Genomic DNA, 16,182 nt, shown 5'->3' with positions numbered 1-16,182 from the left:
ATATTTATTAAGTTTCCAAGTATATTCTTTTATTAAATATTAAAAATATAGTGATGCTTTTAATTAAATGGGGTTTACAGATTGACTTTGCAACAAATCTGCAACTATCTTTTTGATGTACAAATGTCTCCAAAACATATACAAGCTTTTGAAGATGTATTGTGCTGTGCACGCTTTCTGGTGAAGGAAGTTTCTTTCTCTGTGTATTATGGACTCACACTGACTTCATGGACGATCAGAAAAATGTCACAGAATTCATTTTTCTGGGGCTTTGTGGAAATCAGAAAACAGGGCTTCTGTTCTTTTTCTTGTTCTTGCTTTGCTACCTGGCAGTCCTCATGGACAATGTCACCATTTTCCTCTCCACGTGCAGCCACCTGATCAAACAACCTATGTACTACTTCCTGTGCCACCTGTCCCTCATGGACCTCTGCTACACCTCCAGTGTGGTGCCCAGGCTCCTCAGAGACCCAGCTGCAGCGAGAAAAAGCATCTCCTACAACAGCTGTATGACCAGCTCTTCACTGCTCGCCTACTGGCGGGCGTGGAAATATTCACCTTGGTGTCCATGGCTCTTGACCATTACATTTCCATCGTTAAGCTGCTGCACTACACGGTCATCATGGACAGGAAGAGGTGCAATGTGCTCATTGCTCTCACCTGGGGAGTTGCTTTTTGGTACTCGCTCGCACTGCTTCTTATGGTACTCGGCTTGCCCTTCCGTGGTTCTAACCAGATAAATCAATGTGAAGCCTCTTTTGAAATGTGCAATGTGAAGCCTCTTTTGAAACTTGTTTCCAAAGACATTCATGTTGTCAGTATCTTGGTGATTGCTAATTCGGGGATGGTAGTGGTTGTCATTTTTCTTGTGCTGGTGGTTTCTTACATACTCATTCGATATCATCTTAGGACAAGGTTATCCACAGGATGTCACAAAGCCCTGTGTACCTGTAGCTCTCACGTAATGGTTGTAGTTTTATTTTTTGTGTCCCGTATTTATACCTACTTGCTGCCTACAGGGAATGAGAGCAGGAACAAGGAGATCTGTATGTGTCACACTGTGATCGCTCCCATGTTGAACCCCCTCATCTACACATTGAGAAACATGGAGATGAAAATCGCCATGCACAAGGTCTGGTCTCGAATTAAAACTCATTCAAAATTAAAGTCAGTAAGGCAACATTCATTATGCTTTCCATCCTTCCAGAGATTATGGAAACAAAGTAGTTTATTTCAGGGAGTTGGTATTACTGACCTCTCAAATCACTGCTTTTGAAGTTGCAATCTGTACTTTTAAATAGCTCCGGGAGTTCTACATGTGGCCAGGCCAGTTTCAAGAATGCAAGAAATGTCCTTTGCAAACACAACTTAGATCATATAAATCCCTTTTCCTCCAATAAAAAAACATAGGCAGTTAATCCTGTTTTCTTTGGAATACAACCCAGTCTTCTCATTTGTTAATCAGTAATCTTCCAAATCTGGTCAGGTCTAGCATGTTCATCTCAGAATTCATCATATTGGAAGTATATTGCTACAGTAATTAGATGTAGTATCAGGAATATCTGGGTGACATACTGACTCTGTCAGCTTGTCTGTCCGTTTTTTGCCATTTGCATTAGTTACACGTGTCTCCATTCTATAATATCTGTAAAATGAGGCAATGAACTATGTTTTACAAAGATAGAAGAGTAGATTACATATGTGATTATTTTCATGATACTGCAGATTAAACCGAGCTGTGTCCCAGCCCTTTGTAGTATCATCATCATCATCATCATCATCATCATCATCATCATCATCATGATCATGATCATCATCATCAGTACTGGGGATTGAACATCGGGCGTTTGTACTAAGTTCCATCTCCAGCCTGTTTGTAATTTTTTTATTTGATTATTTTTTAAATTTTGAGATAGGGTCTCACTAAATCACTATTTGACGAGGCTGAGCTCAAACTTGAACCCTCCTGCCTCAGCCTCCCAGAGTTTTGGAGTTACAGGTTTGTGCCACCAATCCTGGCTACTCTGGCATATGTGAAGTTTTAATAGGAAATATAGGAAAAGTGAACCTCATGTTCCCATTATTCCCTTTTTTCCTCCAACTCTTCTTCTGTGGCTGTGTGGTAAAATCTCTCCCAGCTCTAGGGCTTTATTCCTGTTCTTCCTCTCCTTGGGATACCCTGCTGCAATGCTTGGGTGTCAGGGTCCCACGGATTACCACACACTGCTACTGCATTCTTCGGGAAGATTTGGGAGACCCATCAACAGACCAAAAGTGTTTTGAATTATTTCCCTCTTCTCGTATTGCATTTACCATCTCTCAGAAATCTCATATCATATTACTGTTTCTGTTTATAAACTACAATTTCTACAATTTGAATAAACCATACGTTTATGTGCTATATTTTTATTTTGTCTTTGTATCTTTCTTTTGCTGAGCAATAGCTCTGCTACAAATTTTAGGGGGAAATAAACTGAATTACACACAAAGGTGCTATTTCTTTTGTGCTGTTTTAAAATCTTTAGAATATTTTCTTATGTAAATAACAATCATGTATTAATAATAAAATAAGATATAGCTGAAAGGGAAAAAATCAACACGTATTTCCATGCGTCTTTTAGCAAGAAAATAAAATCCAGCCTCCTGTCAGCCCCCTGCCTAATCCTTTCATTCCTTTGTTTTCTTCATTAGAGAGGCACTACTGTTCTAGTTGTAGTTTTCCCTCATGTCTTGAGCACAACATGATCCAACCTGTGATCCAAGCTTCGCTCCCATTATCTGGTATTTTCCTAGGTACTCAGGTACCTGTCTTTTCTCAGGAGAATGGCTGAAGTAATGCACTACAGAACTTCCTTGATAGGGTTATTCCTGGCCCAAAATAATGTCAATATCAAAGAAAAAGTTTAGAGGCTGCAGTGTTTGTTTTTGATATTACATCTCCTTTTTATCATGTTTGAAGTCCAGAAATTTTGAAATATCTAATCACCTTCTTTCTTCTTCTTTTCTCCTCCTTCCTCTTCCTCTTCTACTCTCCCTCTTCTTCCTTGTCCTCCTCCCCTTTCTCCTCTTTTTTCCTTCTCATCTTTCTGCATCTAATTTAAGGTCTCCCTATATTCCTCATTCTGTGCTTAATAATCACTTTTATTTCTCCTGGTTCTATGCAAAACTTGGACTATCAGGGAAAACACTGTCCATTCAAAAAAGAAATTTGCTCTGACTATGTAGTTATTGATTCATAGCTTTATTTGACTCAAATTTTTCCATGGAGCATTTTAATTTTTCTTTAAGTAGAAGCACACAGTATGTACAGATATTCTTGTGTTTGAAGAGTGTGTTCCTGTGTTTGTGGCCAGGAGTCCATGTGGATTTTCAGATTTTCAGGGAAGTGTCGATCTAATCATAATGAATGTTGTCCAATAAAACAAAACAAGAAAAAATGAAACCTTTTATTATCTTGTGGTTCTCTGGTGTCCACAAATTTGTACTGAAAAAATTAAAGTTGTTTTATATAATTAGACCATGAACACAATCTATTGATCTAAGATTAATTTTTTACTTGCTCGATGTTCTTTCTAGGATTCACTTTCTAGGTTACTCATAAGGCCTAGTGTTTGCAAAAAATGCCTGTTAGTTAAATGTGGAGGAGAACTTGATTCAATGTTTTGTGCTGCATATGAGTATAAACAACACATTTAAGAAATAGTTATTATTGTAAATGGATAGTTTAAGTAATTCTATCCAATTACACAGGAATTTGTGGGCAATTTAAATATTAACAATTACTAAATTTATTAAAGGAATACCTTAACTGAATGGGTATCCACTCATATCACAGGAAAGCATTCTTTAATCCCAGAACTATTGGAGATATCACCATGGAATTTGTTTGGAAGTAAAAGATGAGGGATCAAAGAAAGACTGAAGCCAAAATCTGTGAAAGACATAGTTTCATTTCATCTTCTGTGTCTAACACAATCCCCTTATTCTTCAATTGTTTCCATATATAGATACATTTATATGTATGTATATATGTATACATATATACATACACACATATGTATGTATACACATCCATTAAGATTTTCTTGACATTTTTCACAGGACCTTGAGATGCATCTTGATTTATTTGGGAGTTGTCTGATTTTCTAATGTAAGCACACATAGCTAGAAACTTCCCTCAGAACTGCTTTCATTGTGTGCCACAAATACTGATATGTTGTGTTTCTCTTATTTGATTCCAGGAATTTTTTATTTTCCCCTGATTTCTTCTGTGATCCATTCATTATTTGTAATTGTATTATTCAATCTCCACACCTTTTTGTAGTTCCTGTGGTTTCTTCTAGTGTCATTTCTTTTGTTAATTTCTAGTGTTATTTTATTGTAATCTCTTAGGATGTATGAGACAATTTCACATGTTTTGTATTTATTATGATTTGCTTTAAGGCCTAAAATGTATTCTGTTTTGGTAAAAAATCCATAGGGTAACAAAAGATATATTTTGCTGTTTTTCAAAAGAGAAATACAGATACCTTGGCCCATTCGATCGATAGTCTAATTTCTGGTATTTCCTTGTTGATTTTTTTGTCAGGTTGACCTATTTCTGTGAGTAGGGTATTGAAGTCCCCTCATATGATTGTATTCATGACCATGTGCCCTTTTATTACAAATAGATATTTTACTGAAATTTTGTGCACAAAAATTCAGTGCATATATATTTCCAGTTATTATTGCTTCTTGCTGAATTCTTCCATGTACTAATTTGTAATGACCTTTTTTCTCTCTCTAAACAGTGTTGGTATGAAGTTGATTTTATCAGACATAAGTGTAGCTACCTCTGAGTACTCTTGGGCTCCAGCTGCTTCAGCTCCTTTTCCATTCTTCCACTTTCAGACTTGTAGATGAGGTGTATCTCTTGAGGGAACATGGAAATGGGACTTATATTTTGATCCCATCTGTCAGTCTATGTCTTAATTACAGAGTTAAGATCCTTTACAGTAAGTGCTACTGAAATGTGTGTATTAATTCCTGTCTTTTATTTTTTGCACTGATTCATTATTTTCTCTCCTTTAAAAAAAACTAATCTTCCAGTGAAATTTATTTCTTCCCTTGATTTCCTGGCTATTGTTTTCAAAATCTCTGTTTAAGATTCTCAAGAATTTTCTGCAATCCTGGTTTATTGGTCATGGATTTCTTTAATTTTTCCTTATCTTGGAAGACCTTTTGATTTTGAAAGATCTTTCTCCTTCAATTTTGAAGGAGAGCCTTGCAGGATATAGCACTATGCATTGGCAAAAATATTCTCTTCTTGGAATTTCTTGTGACCAGTACATACAAATATTTTTGTTTGTGTTCCCCTTGTTTTGTAATGCTGCAGTATTAGACGGCAGCCTTCTAATTGTTGTTTCTATTCAATGTAGTTCTCTTTTGTACAAACTAAATGCACGGTTTCTTTGGCTATTTATCTTCTAGGGGCCTCTTCCATACTACTAAAGCTACACACACTGAGTGAAGAGAATCTATTTTCTAGGGTAATGCCCATTCCAGGCCAGTACCTCTTTGGGGGTACTGAGATCTTCATCGAAATTGTCATGGACTTTTATCACTGGGTTATCATCTGCAATTCTCTTTACCACATGACGACAATAAATAGGAAAATCTGCAATCTGCTAGACTTGACTGCTTGAACTGGCTGCAGGAAACATAGTCTCCATTCCTTTTCTCTTATGTATGTTAATCAACTTATCCTTTGATAGTTTTTGTGAAATTCATCACTGTTTTTGTAAAATCTTCCTTCAGTTAAAAGTTCCCTATGCCAAAACTAACACACTGATGGCCAGTTTATGGACCTTTGTTAGTTACCTTTCTTGTTTTCTTTTTCCTCTGTCATTATGTTATTTACTTTTTAAAAATTTCCTTAATCAAGTCTTTAGTAATTTCTGTACTAAGAAGTAAAAAGTGAAGAAAAATTATGAAAAAGATAAAATTGAGTCAAATTTATAACAGAAAGTATTTGACAAATTAAGTATCAGTGATGTCATCAATAAATCAAAAATACTAGCAAGTTTAAATTGAAGTGTTCTGAAACATCACATTTGTCAGTATAAAGGTTGAAAGTTAATGTATAGAAAATGATTAAATATGTTATGTTATAAGACAATATGTATTTCACAGTTTATGAAAAACAAAATAAATTCTTCCTGTCTAATTGGACTCAGGACATAAACAGCACGTGTGATTTAACAATCAAAATATCCTCTAAGAAGAATTCAGACATAGTATTTGACTTTATGCACTCTCCTCACATGTCTAGAGCATCCCTGTATGACACGAGTAATCACGCATGCATATGTAGTAAAACAAATGATCTCCAATGGGCCAAAATTGCCACATGGATTCAAGAATACTTGTCAGTGAAGGAGTGAATCCAGCCACCTTGCAGCCCCTATGATGCCCTCTTATTTATTTTCTGCATTAGGGAGGCACTATGATTCTGATCACCCATTCCCCTCAGATGTTATAAATCTGTGCTTCAATCTGAGCCCTATGCTGTGATCCCCACTTTCCATAGCCTTGAGTCCAGACGCTGCACGACCAAGTTTCTCCCCACACCGCTCCCCTGATTGCGTCACTGCTGCCCCACAGCCCTGAGAGAGGCAGGGAAAACACAACCAGATAGCATATGCCTTCGGTGCCAGAACTACTCTGTCAGTGTTTTACACCTAGGGGCTCTTCACACATCTACTATTGTTCCTTTCCTGTTGGAAATACAGAGGCTCCGGAAATAAGAAAAATACATCAAAAGGTGTAGAAAAGGCAGTTTTACAATACCTGCATCACTCTCCCCTAACCCTAGGCAGCAAGGCAGTCACCCAGCATGTGTTAGTGCAGGGGAACTAGACAGATGACTTTGCCTGGGACCCCACGCTGGGCCTGCCCCAGGAGAGTTCAGCACCTAGGAGAGCTCCATGGCCCCAGACTCCAGACTAGAACCTGAAGACTAAGCCTCCAGGCCTGTCCAGGACTTTACTGGCAGCCTCTGTGATCCTAGGGCCCAGGCTGGTATCTACACACAGAGCCTTTAATGCTCTAACTTCCCCTTTGCTCTGCCTGTTTAATCCTTCCCATCTCCTTAATTCCAGAAAACCACTGGACTTTTTACTATCTCCATCATTTTACCTTTTCAGAATAACAAATACTTGGAACTACAGAGCTAAGTTTTTTCAGACTGGTGTCTTCCACTTAATAATATGCACTAACTTTTCTTCATTATTTTCATGCCTTCATAGCTAATTTCTTTGTAGGGCTGAATAGTATTCCATTGATTTTATATGCAGTCACGATGTACCAAACTTAATTTATTAACCTACTAAATATCTTGGCCTCTTCTGATTTGTCAACTATGAGAAAGCTGATGTAAACATCTGTGCTTAGAAGACATAAGTTTTCAAGTTATTTTTCATTTTTTATAAATACCAAGGGGTGTGATTTGTTGAGTCATATGATGGATATGCATAGTTTCAGAGAAACTGCCAGACTACCATTTAATGTAGCTATGCAAGTTTTGCTTCCCAGTGTTGATTATTAGAGTTTTTTTTTTTTCTCCACAACCCCACCAGCACTGAGCATGGCCAGTGTTGTGGATTTGGTCATTGTATTTAGGTGTATAGTAGTATCTTGTTCTAATTTTCATCTCCCTGATGACATAGGTTGGGGAGTATTTTTTGACAGGCTTACATGCCACCTGAATATCTTCTTTGATGATGCATCTGTCAAGTACTTTGCTCATTTATTAGTGAGATTGATTTCTTATTATTGAATTTTAAGATTTTTTATACTTTGGGATATCAGTCCTTTACTGGAACTTTTCATTGCCCATATTTTCTCTAAGTCTGAAGTCTAAATTTTCATTCTCTTCATACATTGCCACTGACAGAAACAAATCTCTCATTTTATTAAGTATAGGACATTAACTCTTTCTTCCTTTGTGAATATTTGCTTTATTTGCATGAGGGTCCATAAACAGAACATGGAATTTCTGACCTGGCAGAATACAATACTCTACAAGGGCTGCATGGGCCAGAGGTCCTACACCTTCCTCTTTGCTATCATTAGCATCTCCATCCTGGTGGTCTTGGGTATGGCCACTATGCAGTCATCTGCAGACCCCCTCACTTTATGATCATCATGAAAGACAGGTGTGTTGTGTCCCTACGATGGCCTCTATTATTGGAGCCTTTGTCCCTCCACTCCTGCATGTATTCATCATTATCACACTTCCCTTCTGTGGCCCCAGTTGGACAGAGCACTACTTCTTTGACCTGTTCCCCTTGATGAAGCCACCTACACTGACACATGGCTCTTGGTTATCACAATCATCACCCTGTAAGGGTGGATGTCCAGTTTGATCTTTATTGCCTTGGTGATTTCTTACATCACATCCACATTCTGTCCACCTTCAGGAGTTGGTCACCAGAGGACCCCACATCCCCCTCTCCACCTGCCTTTCACACATGGTCAATGTGCTTGTGACCTTCTTGTCCCACCTCATTTCCTGTGCCCCTACAACTGACCCCATCCATGGCGACCAGGGGCTTGCTCTTCTTTACACCATGATCACAACCTTGGCTTAGCCCTCATCTACAGGCTGAGTGACACAGCCATGAAGAATGCTAGGAGGAAAGGGAGAAAGCAAGATCGAAGCCTCTGCCATTGGAACCTTTGCTCAACCTTGTTCTATCCAAGGAATTGAGCTCAGCAGACACAGCAGGAGGTGCACTGGCACCAAAAGCCATACACCCTAAAGGGAGAGGACCCTGCTGCTGTCTTTCCATTTCCTTCCTTATTTTTGTACACAGAGAAGGGGCTCATATGAGCTCAGGGTCTCCCAGGTATGACCTTCTGGGACTTCTGCTGCCCTTCAAGATCCCTCCCACAATGGACATTATAATGCTGTTATCAGGGCTCATTATAACAACCAGGGTTGTGCCCTGCTTTAGAAAATGTATCTCTGGACTGAGATGCCTGTCCTAAGTTGAAAGAACATTTAACAACTTCCATTTTTTTTTTTGCTTAAATTCTTTTATTGGTACATTTTAGGGATACATTACATTTACATTTATCATTGGGTGTTTGTACCTATACAGGATGTATCTTTGTTCTTATTTTTTCCCCATTACCTGTGTGCCCTTCACCCCTCCACCCTTCCCTATTTACATACTTTGTTTCCATTTTTTTCTTTTCTCATAATTTTTCCTTTCCATTCTTTCCTTTCCCCATCTCCTCCCACCACCCCTATCCCTTTGGACCTTTTCCTATTTCAAAGTATCAATTATTAGTTATTAATCTTTTTAATCCTTATTTATACTGTCAGTTTCTCACAGTAGAGAAACTATTTGGTATTTACACATTTGTGTCTTATTTATTTCACTTCAGAGTATGGCCTCAATATGCATCCATTTAGCTATAAATGACTCTAGTTTTTTGTTCTTTATGGCTGAGTAGTACTCCATTTTATATAAAAAAAAACACATCTTCTTTATCCAGTTTCCAGTTGATGGGCACTTGGGTTGTTTCCAAGCTTTACCTATTACAAACTGTGCTACAATAAACATCGGTACACATATATCTCTGTGGTATGATTCTAATTCTTTTGGGAAAATACCCAGCAGGGAAATAGCTGGATCAAATGAGACCTCCAGCTGTAGTTCTTTGAGGTATCTCCACAGTGATTTCCATAGTGCTTGTACCAATCTGAACTCCCACCAACAATAGAGAAGGATTCCTTTCTCTCCACGCCCAACAACTTCCATTTTGATGTCTTCATTACACTAGCAAAAGAGTGAGGGGAAATAATGGCAATGTATCTTTCACCTTAATCATTTTAAGTGAAACAAAAAATATCAGAAAAGCGAAGCTGTGCCAAAATCTGTATATGTTAAGCATCTTAACTCTTTCAATTGAGAAATGAGGTTTCTGAAAAATTGCAATTCAGTGTAGTTATAACATTCATGTTTCATTAATGAAAGTTACTGTAATTCATTTTTAGTAGCTTATTGGTGGTGTATTACAGCAATAAGAATTTTTTTAGTTAAAATTTTATTTTTTTTAGTTAAAAGTTTTAATGTTTTTTTAAGTTAAAAGTTTTAATTTTTTTTTTTAGTAATTAGAATTTTGAAACAGGTGATGCTCATTTTTTTTAAAACTTGAAAATATTTCCCTGTGACTGTATTTATAACCAAATTTTAAAATTCTTCACAAGAACACAAAATTTGCTGTTTTATATATTTATAGCATGAATCTTATTTTTCCCCATTCTTCTGCCCTCCTTTTAACTCCTCTACCCTTCACTATTTACAAAGACTTTGTTTCTGTTTTTTCATTTTCTCATATTTTTTCTTTTCCCTTCTTTCCTTTTCCCTACCCTTCCCACTTCCCCTTCCCCTTTGGCAAGATATATAGTGTACAGGTACAAATTCCCAATGATGAATGCCATCATATTGTATACCTAAAATGCACCTATAAACTTAATGAATTAAAAAAATTTACAGCATGAAAATCTACCCAATTTAGGTAAGGCTTTAAAGCTATGAAAGTGTATAAATGAAGAAATGGACAGCCCTGGTTTGAAATTGTTCATTTTTATTGGATGTGTAATATGTAAATAATACTGATATTTTTATTTCAGTTTTCCAATTTTCCAAATCTACATCCACTCCACACAGAGATATCTTCATCATGGGGAAGAATAAAGTCATTTTGGTTAAGAAGAAAATAGCCACGTGTCTGTTCATACATATGCACACTAGGAAGTATGATCATGGCTATGTTAATTAAAGTGGTCATGGTAATCATTTCACAATGTATGTGTACATCAATTCACTGTTTTGTATATTTTAAATATAGAAAACATTTAACAATTATACTACAATAAAACTCAAAAAGAAAACGTGAGTAGCTGGTACCCACTGACATTGGAATATAGGCTAATATAATCTTTAGCATAAGCAGATTCTTCCTTTACTTAAACAGGAACTGGCAAACTAGTGCATTGAAGGATCTCAGATCATCTAATGTCATCGATTACCAAGGTATTTACCTGATGACCTGGTCCAGAGACAGTGGTTGAACGTTTATCAACTTTTAAATTATAATTATGAGGACACAGGAATGCTATTTTCTTGTTTTCCACCCTTTGCAGGACAATGCCCATCAAAAAAACTGAATTGTGTACACTTAAACCCTCATTGTCTCCCAGGAAAACCAGCCAGGAGTGTAAACGTAGGGGATACATTTGCCACAGTGTGATACATATTTTGGCACCAGTCTCTTTTTCATCTAAAAAGACTTAGATATGTGTCTTGCTTTTAAAAATTAGGCAACATAGAAAGGAAGAAAAGTGATGATGAATGTCAATAAGGGGATAAGTAGATAATAACAGGTGAAGTCAGGTTCCTGCTCTCGTGTTGATCTGGAGATGATTACCTCCTGGGGAGATTACTCAGAAAACTGAAGGTGAGCAGAAATGTGTGTGGCCATGTGATCAGGTGTCTGATTTTGGTATGTATTATAAATAAGCCTGTTGTCAATATGTATATAGGTTACAACCTTCACTCTCAAATAAATTTTGCTTGTGGTGAGAGATCAGTTATCATCTTTCTCTCAGTAGAAGACAGACCTCTCTGTGTCTGTTTGAACATGGCTCATGAATTCTTTTAAGCCTTCACCTAACAATCAACAAGAGAGACGTGGAGGGGAGTCTACATAGGCGTGATCACCCTGATATCCATTTGTTCCTACATGTGGCCTATGGAGGAAACAGGGAGGCTGGCTGCTTTGTATTTCGGCATTTAATGCTTGTTCATTATGTACAGAACCCAGGTCATATGCTTCTCTTCATGTCACATCTATTCTCTGTAGTTTGAGCTTTTACACTGCTCCTCTCAAAGCACTTTGCACTTAAGTTATGGAGGATGGACTAATTAAAGTACATTCCTCAGCATCCCCACCTGTAGAATTGGACTATACCCTTCTAGGATGGGCAGGGTTAATAATGCTGTGTAATAGGCTAGGGTGCAGTGCAGTGATGGAGAGATTGCCCACCATGCCCAGGACCCTGGGTTCAATCCTTACCATTGCAGACTAGTCATATTAGTAGTGATAAAAATCATAGTACTAAGTCATTCGAAAATTCATGGCTTATAAATTTAAATGCATTTAAATTTAATTCATGTTCTTCGGGCCAACTTTAGCTCACCTCATCTAGGCTGGGCTTGGCTGGGTTCACATCAAGATTTCAAGGTAGGCTCAGAATTCAACTTAATATTTACTCTTCTCATGTACAAATAGATATATTACTTACCCTTTGCTCACTGGATTATATTAATAATCTTTCACTGTGTAAGAACTAGACACAGAAGAACATTGACTGAAGGAAGCATCCACCTTCAGGCAATTTGAATGTAGTTAAATTCTAGAACCCCAGTGTGTGATAAATATTTTACTTACCTAAAATATGTAAATGAAAACAGGAATGATATATGATAGAACATGAAAGTTGTGTTTATGTATTTGGTTGAAATTGCACAGAAATGCAATGATGTTATTTTATGATGCTTTAGGAGATAGAAGTATAACCACTGTTTAGAAGAAATAGCTTCATTATTTCCACTATTAAATAAGCGACTTTCTTTTCAACTTGAAAATGAGAACAATTGTCCTGTTTTTTACCAATGAGCCAGTGTCTCATGAGACACCTTATCTCAGTAAGTCTAAAACTCTATGAGGCTGTAAATCAGGTGGCGATCATGCATTTGTAGGAGAAAATGCTGTTGTTGGTCAGAATTACTGACAATAAAACTGGGAGGAGTTGTCCCAATTCTTATTAATCTCTTTCCAAGGTCTTTCTAAATTGTATTGATTTCTAGCTCTCTTATGTTCTAGGAATATCAAAAATCACAGAGCCAGACATGATGGTGCATGCCTATAATCCTAGCACTATGGGTGGCAGAAGCAGGGGGATTGCAAGTTTGAGCCTAACCTGCGCAATTCAGCAACTTAGTGAGGCTTGACCTCAAAATGAAAAATAAAAGCCCAAGGGTTGTTCGTAGTGTGAAGGTACTGAGTTCAAACCCATATTGCTAAATGAAATAAATCAGACACATAAGGTAAAATAACCCAGGGTTTCTCTAATTCACAGAACACAAAATATAAATAATTTAAATAACAAAAAAGAGAGATGGTAGGAAACAGGGGGGCAGAATCTATGGAGATAATCAGGAATTCCAGGGAGGGACAAAAGGAGAGTTCAAGAGAAAAAGAGGCGAAAAATGGTAATCTCAGGACATGTCTGTGTACCAGTTCCCTAGGATGAGTGTAATTATTATGTATTGAAAACATACGCTAATCAAGAAATTTTTAAAAATCCCCAGTACTGCAAAAAGTCCCAGTTCCCAAACCTAATTTCCCAGATATCCAACTGATTGTATACAAATTACCAAAGGAGCTTGTTAAGAATAGATCTTTTGTATATCTCTCAACATTAGACTAACTGATAAAAATGTCTTAGAACACATCTTGTTATCTTTGAAAAAATCAAGGTGAACCTAATGATCTGCCAAATTCATAAAGAATTGACCCAGTCTTTGTTTGAAAATTAAACAAAAGAGGCCAAGTGAACGCAAATCTAAACTAGGGAAATCAACATGGATTTGCATGGTTCCAGGACAAGATTTATAACATGGTGATAACTTCTAATCTAGATGTTCTGTGGCTTTTAAATTTTTTTTTAACCTTTAACTTTGGATACCTCAACATCAGATATCATTTAAGCCCTATAATTCTTTCAGTGGTTAATGTTTATACCCTACCACCAACCATAAACACAAACTCAAGGGCAGCCTATAGGATAGATAATTAGATTTCTGGAAAGGGAAATGAAGCAATGGCAGATACAGTCAGTGATATGTACCATTTTCTACTAAAAAAAAAAAAGGAATCTTGTGGAGAGGTTCCTAAGGAAGGAGAAATATATCACTAGGGAAAATATCAGGTCACACAAAAAGAAATATTGTCCACAATGGAAAGAATACAAATGGCACCTTACAAATGAAAGGAAAATTTTACAGATGGACCCATCCCATCTTCTTCTTGTTTGTGTAAAGACAACAAAGGCCACCTTTTTCCAGGATCAAAGGTGAAAATTAATCTTTTCTGTTTTAAGCTTGTGCTCTTTCACATTCTTTACTTACCTTGGCTCACATTCCAATCTTACTAAATTAGGGTTCTTGTATTTGGAGAATTTTTATCAGACTACTTTGGTTTGGATGTGTTTTTCACTGATTATATTATTTATATCATTTATAAACATTGAAAGCCCAATATCTACCAGCCATAGTTCTAAACCTTAGAAATGGCCTTCAATACTTCACAGAACACTCTCATTTTTAAAGAACATGGGAGAGAGTAAAAAGGAGGAGGAGAAAATAATGATGCTGAGAATAATCATGCTTGAGATTCTGATAACGCACTTTGGGAAATCTGATCATAAAATATTACAATAATTATGACATAATGATCATACCTCACTTCTGCAGAATATATCACTTTCTTTCAAATCCTGTGAGGTTATTCCTACTTCCTCACTATACAGAAGAATTAACAAGACTGAAAAAAATTAACATTATCCAGGTTTAATTATTTTCAACTATTTGCTATTGACCTCCCAGAAAACCTTCCTACTCCACAGTTTCTTCATTCTGTTCTTTACTTCTGCATTTCTCAAGGTATAAATCAGAGGATTTAACATGGGCGTGATAATGGTGTAGAACACAGCCACCATCTTGTCCTCAGAGAAGGTCGTGTCCGGCCGCATGTACATAAAAGTACAGGGACCGAAAAAGATGATGACCACAGCGATGTGGGCGCCACAGGTAGAGAGAGCTTTGCGCCTGCCTTCTGCTGACTGCTTCCGCAGAGACACCAGGATGACAGTGTAGGAGATGAGCAAGATGATGAAACTCCCCAGGGCGATGGTCCCACTATTGGCTGTCACCACGACACCGACAAGGTAGGTGTCTGTGCAGGCGAGTTTCAGCACGGGGTGAACATCACAAAAGTAGTGATCAATCTCATTGGGGCCGCAGAAGGGGAGTTGAACTACAAGAGCCACTTGGATAATGGAGTGTACAAAACCACCCAGCCATGTCCCTAGCAACAGTTTATTGCATGTCTCCCGGTCCATGATGGTCAGGTAGTGTAGGGGTTTACAGATAGCCACATAGCGATCATAGGCCATGACAGTGAGGATGAAGATCTCCGTGCAACCGAAGAAATGTACCCCAAAGAGCTGCAACATGCACCCTTCATACGAGATAGTTTTGTTCTGTGCTAATATGTCAGCAATCATCTTGGGTGCTGTGACTGAAGAGTAGCAAATGTCCACAAAAGACAAGAAGTTGAGGAAGAAGTACATAGGCATCTTAAACAGGTTTCCATGGCAAACTGCTAACATGATAAGGAAGTTTCCCAGGAGAATGACCACATAGAAGAATGAAAATACCACAAAGCAAGCTTCTTCAACCTCTGGGTTCTGAGAAAGACCCCAGAAAACGAATTCAGTTACATTGTTTAATTTTTCCTTGGAATGAGTCCATGAGGCCATGTTCCAAAGAGACAAAAAAATTACCTGAAGGTCATATAGAAAAGGCTGTTATCATTTATTTCTAACAGGAACAAATAAATATTTGCAGTAGTTGGAATTGGAAAAATGGGTGCTTAATATTGATTGATATGCATATTTAAAAACTTACCATACATGTATTTCTATCCTACTTCAATATTATATCTATTTTTTTACTTCAGATAAGGAAACAAACTTCAAAGAGATAAAGGAAATCCCTGGAGTTTCATGTGTTATAAAGCATCTCTCCTTTATTACTTTTTAAGGTTTACTGGTCTGTTTCTAAATTTACTTAGTTTGGGTTTTGTATAAGGCACTCTGCTTAATTTTGAAATAACTTCACTGTGGGGGATATGGCAATGTTTGTACACCCAGGAATGTCTGTTTTATTTTTGATGCAGAAGTGGAAACACATGTCACATTTTCCCTTCTGAATGCTTCCAATGGCCGATGACCACATTCACTCAAGGGGCCTCAAGTAGTTGACCCTGAGCCATCTCTGTAGA

The 16,182-nt window shown here is 37.3% G+C and overlaps 1 protein-coding gene and 1 pseudogene across 1 annotated transcript; one reads left to right on the top strand and one right to left on the bottom strand.

Annotated features, from left to right (window-relative positions):
* The first annotated feature begins 211 nt into the window (after positions 1-211).
* LOC106009046 (olfactory receptor 4P4-like) lies at positions 212-1,276 on the top strand (annotated as a pseudogene).
* A 13,425-nt stretch (positions 1,277-14,701) lies between these two features.
* Positions 14,702-15,658, bottom strand: LOC101718272 (olfactory receptor 4S2). Its single transcript, XM_004841186.1, has one exon. It carries the CDS (start codon positions 15,656-15,658, stop codon positions 14,702-14,704), a length of 957 nt encoding a protein of 318 aa, XP_004841243.1.
* Positions 15,659-16,182: the final 524 nt, after the last annotated feature.

Source organism: Heterocephalus glaber, unplaced genomic scaffold (assembly GCF_053883595.1).
Source record: "Heterocephalus glaber isolate CG9 unplaced genomic scaffold, H.glaber_assembly_v1.0 deba00001673, whole genome shotgun sequence".
Lineage (NCBI taxonomy): Eukaryota > Metazoa > Chordata > Mammalia > Rodentia > Bathyergidae > Heterocephalus > Heterocephalus glaber.
Note: the sequence above shows the minus strand (reverse complement) of the source record. Positions and strands in the feature narration are given on the sequence as shown.